The 3,880-nt window shown below is 38.6% G+C and overlaps 1 protein-coding gene across 1 annotated transcript; it reads right to left on the bottom strand.

Annotated features, from left to right (window-relative positions):
- Positions 1-537: 537 nt before the first annotated feature.
- Positions 538-3,280, bottom strand: LOC102083108 (uncharacterized protein C6orf226 homolog). The gene is made up of 2 exons (XM_005448477.4): positions 3,044-3,280; positions 538-1,584 (listed from the first exon to the last, which is right to left on the bottom strand). The coding sequence occupies exons 1-2, from the start codon at positions 3,169-3,171 to the stop codon at positions 1,275-1,277; spliced, it is 438 nt and encodes a 145-aa protein (XP_005448534.1). The 5' UTR covers positions 3,172-3,280; the 3' UTR covers positions 538-1,274.
- Positions 3,281-3,880: the final 600 nt, after the last annotated feature.

Here is a 3,880-nt window from a genome sequence, read left to right as displayed (position 1 = left end):
TATCCTGCTCCAGTCTTTTTTTTTTCTTCCCACACAGTGAAATAAAGGAAAGCTGCAAAAGGGAATTCATAACATTTACACTGGGCTCTTTAATAATAACAGATGCTGTTAATGTGGGTCTGAAACCAATATGTCCTCAAGATGAACTTCCAAATCCATGTCTTGAAAACTTTGCCTCACACGTTTTTGTGTTGTTTCATGCCCAATTAAACAACACCACCACCACCCAATTAAAATATAACTTTAATACCAAGGCTGTAATTTTCAAAAGATAAATAATCCTATAAAGTGAATTTAAATATTTGGCACATTGAAATTATTCCATTCATATTTTTTCTCAGAATAATCCATGATAATCTGAAATGCTTGCAGTACACCAACAAACACAACTAATGCAAACTGAATTACAGCAATCTTTAAATCCATCTTCTCCACGTCACCGGTTAACCCAATGAGCAGGTTCTTGGACTATGAGAGAGAACCTGCACAGGCAGATCAGCTGGTTCATTCAAACCCAAAACCACCCAACCAATCCACTTTTATTATTTTTGTTTAGCTAAATTTTAAAAGGTTTTTATAGAGAGAAGCAAGGAAGCAGCATCATTAGAAGCAAACTATCACATTAGCCTGTAATTGATCATTTAAAACCTTTAAAGATTACGGTGTGCAAATGGAAAATATTTACTTGATCTGTGCTACTTCTCACTTTTGATGATTTGCTGGTTTGGTAGTCTTAATCTTAAAAATAGGAGAAAACTAGAAAACTGTCAAGGTGTGATGCAAGAGTATTTTAACTACAGCTGCTGCAGTTACGTGTGCACCCAGTCCTTTTAAAGTAATTAAAGATGCTTGTTGTACAATCATTCAACTCTGAGAAAAAGGACAGTTCAAATATATCATTAAAAGCTACAAAGTAAACTTTTGATGACAGCTGTATATGAAATTTGGCTCCTCTCAGAGCCACAGGCTATCATTCTGACACCTCAGACCACAGATTTCTAGTTACTTCCATTAAATCAAAGTTTAGCTTCTCCAAAGAAAACACCAACAGACACAGATGTCATTTACTCCATCTGTTGTTCTCGTGACGGTGTAGGACATGTAGATCTGTTTTATATGACACGCTGTACGTATGTTTATGTTGGACTGCTGTGGGGACATGACTGTTGCTCTGCAGCAGTTGTAACAACAGCATGCCGTTTGCACTGCAGCCTTTCATACTTTTTATTATGAGCACTGAGTTTTATCTACACAGTGCTGTAAAGAGTCAAAGGTCACTCTGGGGACGATGATGCGGTTTCCCAGGGTTTCAGCATCCGCTCCATTCGAGAGGGAGTAGGATTCTGGTTGCTTGGCTGTATGTCCACTTTTGTCACTCCGGGAACCTCCTTTCCCTCCTGAACCAGTCGCATCACCTCTGCAAAGGAGAGCTGCTTTGTCTCTGTGGGTTCAGAAGTTTCTGCTGTGAGTTCAGAGTCTGAATGTGAAGACGCCGTCCGGTCCAGCTCCTCATCAGGGCAGCCTCTCACACAGGAAGAAGAGCTCCACTGTTTGTAGCCGGTTCGGTCAATGGGCTCGACAAACCTGTGAGGGAACAACAGGAAAAGAGGAGGTTTGTGTTTTATATTTTGTTTCTTTGGAAGGGTGGGATTAAAAAAAAAAAAGGTTTGGGCATGAAGGTAAATATCACAAAATGCTTTAACGCATTCACCGCTGATTATTGATCTTAACAAGGTACAATGGAAAAGCAGTTTATTCACTTGATTACAGTCTTTAAACTTGTAAATGTATCATGTCTGATATGAGTTTTTGAGACATCTACGTCATTAGTGTGATTTTTGTAACCCTAATCTCTTTGTATTTAAAAAAATTGTTTCAGATAAACAAAGCAAGCAATAAACTGCACAAAATTGTAGTAAAAATAATACAAAATCAAACTCATTTGTGCAAATAGATTTTTTTTTTTAAAATTTCTTCTAAATCCAACAAAGGGTTCAATAAACACTCAGGTTAAAATTCTAGCAAATATTTGATGACTCTGGCTTTAGAGGGTCAAGTAGAAACATGAGATCCTCAAAGACACTTCTCCACTAAATCAGTGGAGAGTTGCATTAACAAAACTAAACACACTACTCAGGTAACACCAAATTAATTAGTCTGCAGTTTCTCAAGCACAGATGCAAACACTTCTCAGTTCCAGCTTCTCCAGTGCGAGGACGCCCTGCTTTTCTTTAATTTCTAATAATTCTGACCTCGGAACTGCTGTGAATATTATTTATCTTAACCATGGAAATAATTCTGTGATCATCCACTTTAGTTGTCTCAGGTCTTTTGTTGATGCTGAGCTGGACAGTGCATTCCTTCATTCGTTTTTAAGGAATGGCCCAGATTAATTGGTTTGACCACTTCTACAGTTTTAGCTCTCTGATAGGTTCATTTTGTCTTCCAGCCTAATGATGGCCTCTGTCACTTGGAAACTGACATCTCTTTGGGGCTCGTATTTAAAAATGCAGCTATAAAAATACAAATTGAACACGTTGAATCAATATCAGATATTTTGTCTGCTTCATTTGTCATGAAATAAGACAACAGGCCTCATCAGGGCAAGAGACTGCTTCTTAGTCTGTTGTCCAATTACAAATTGAGCCTCGGAAAATGGGGACTTTTGCATAATTCATTAACAGTTAAAACTATTAAAAAAACAACCTTGAATTAAAGCTGAAAGTCTGCAGTTCAGTCACATCTTGATTGATTGACTTGAAATCCAATGTGAGGCGTACAGAGATAAAAGTAAAGTGCTGTATGTGTGCAGCTGGTTTATTCTGCCATTGATGTAAAATCCTAACAGTAACCATGCAGAAGCTGGGACACGTGATGGAGCGCAAAACACTTTTCATTCTGTAATGTAGTAAACCAGAAAACAACATTTTTAAAGTGAATCTCAAACGCTTTTACTTTATCGTTTTTAATCAATCTAATCAGTGCACACTGGGGTGTAGATAAACACATAAATGATTAACCGGGTGATCCATGTGTTTCCTACCTGTTGTAGAAGAACAGTTTCAGGTCCAGCAGGTCGGTTTCGGTTCTGTTTACGGACTTCAGACCGTCCACAAACCGCTGATCCGCCTCAAAGTCAAACGAGTCGAACCGCGTAAAAACGAGCTCCATATTCACTCACCATAACCGATTCTTCATCCTCAGCTGATCTGAAGTAACACTAAACACCTGCAGCTGCAGACCTGTCCGCCTCCGGTAACAACAAGCGTCCGCAAAGAGGGAACACATCCCGGCCAAAACAACAGGGCTATGAGCTGCAGCGCCCCTGCAGGTGAGGCTCACTACTGCAGCAGAAAGTCAAAATGAGGGCGAAGGAAAGCTGGGAGAGGCGTTCCCATCATTTACTCAGGTACAAATGGTAGCAGTTACACAGTGCACATACAGAAGTGCTGTGAGATTAAAGCATTTTAACTCAACGTGCCAATTTTTACCACTTTATTTGCTGTTAGGATGTTAAATTAGGAATATGTGAACCAAATAGGAAGAAAAAAAAACTTAATACATTTCTTTCACATTTAATCTAGGTAACTAAAAATAATCTGTAGTATAATATATGTAGACTATGATAAAAATGTAAAATGGAGTGGAGGTTGGGCTGGCTGTGGCTCAGAAAGTAAAGCAAGTCATCTACTACTTACTCTGCATGCCAAAGTAACCTTGGACAAGAAAATTACCCTTAAATTGCTCCAGATGCATTCGCTGGATTCTGAATGTTAGCTACAAAGCACTAAAAAGTGCTGCAGGAATATAATGTGTAGTGAAGCAATGTGAATTCCCACAGGAAAAAGGCAAATAATCAAATTAGGCAAAACAAATTGAC

This window comes from Oreochromis niloticus, linkage group LG20 (assembly GCF_001858045.2).
Source record: "Oreochromis niloticus isolate F11D_XX linkage group LG20, O_niloticus_UMD_NMBU, whole genome shotgun sequence".
Lineage (NCBI taxonomy): Eukaryota > Metazoa > Chordata > Actinopteri > Cichliformes > Cichlidae > Oreochromis > Oreochromis niloticus.
This window is presented reverse-complemented; position numbering and strand designations above follow the sequence as displayed.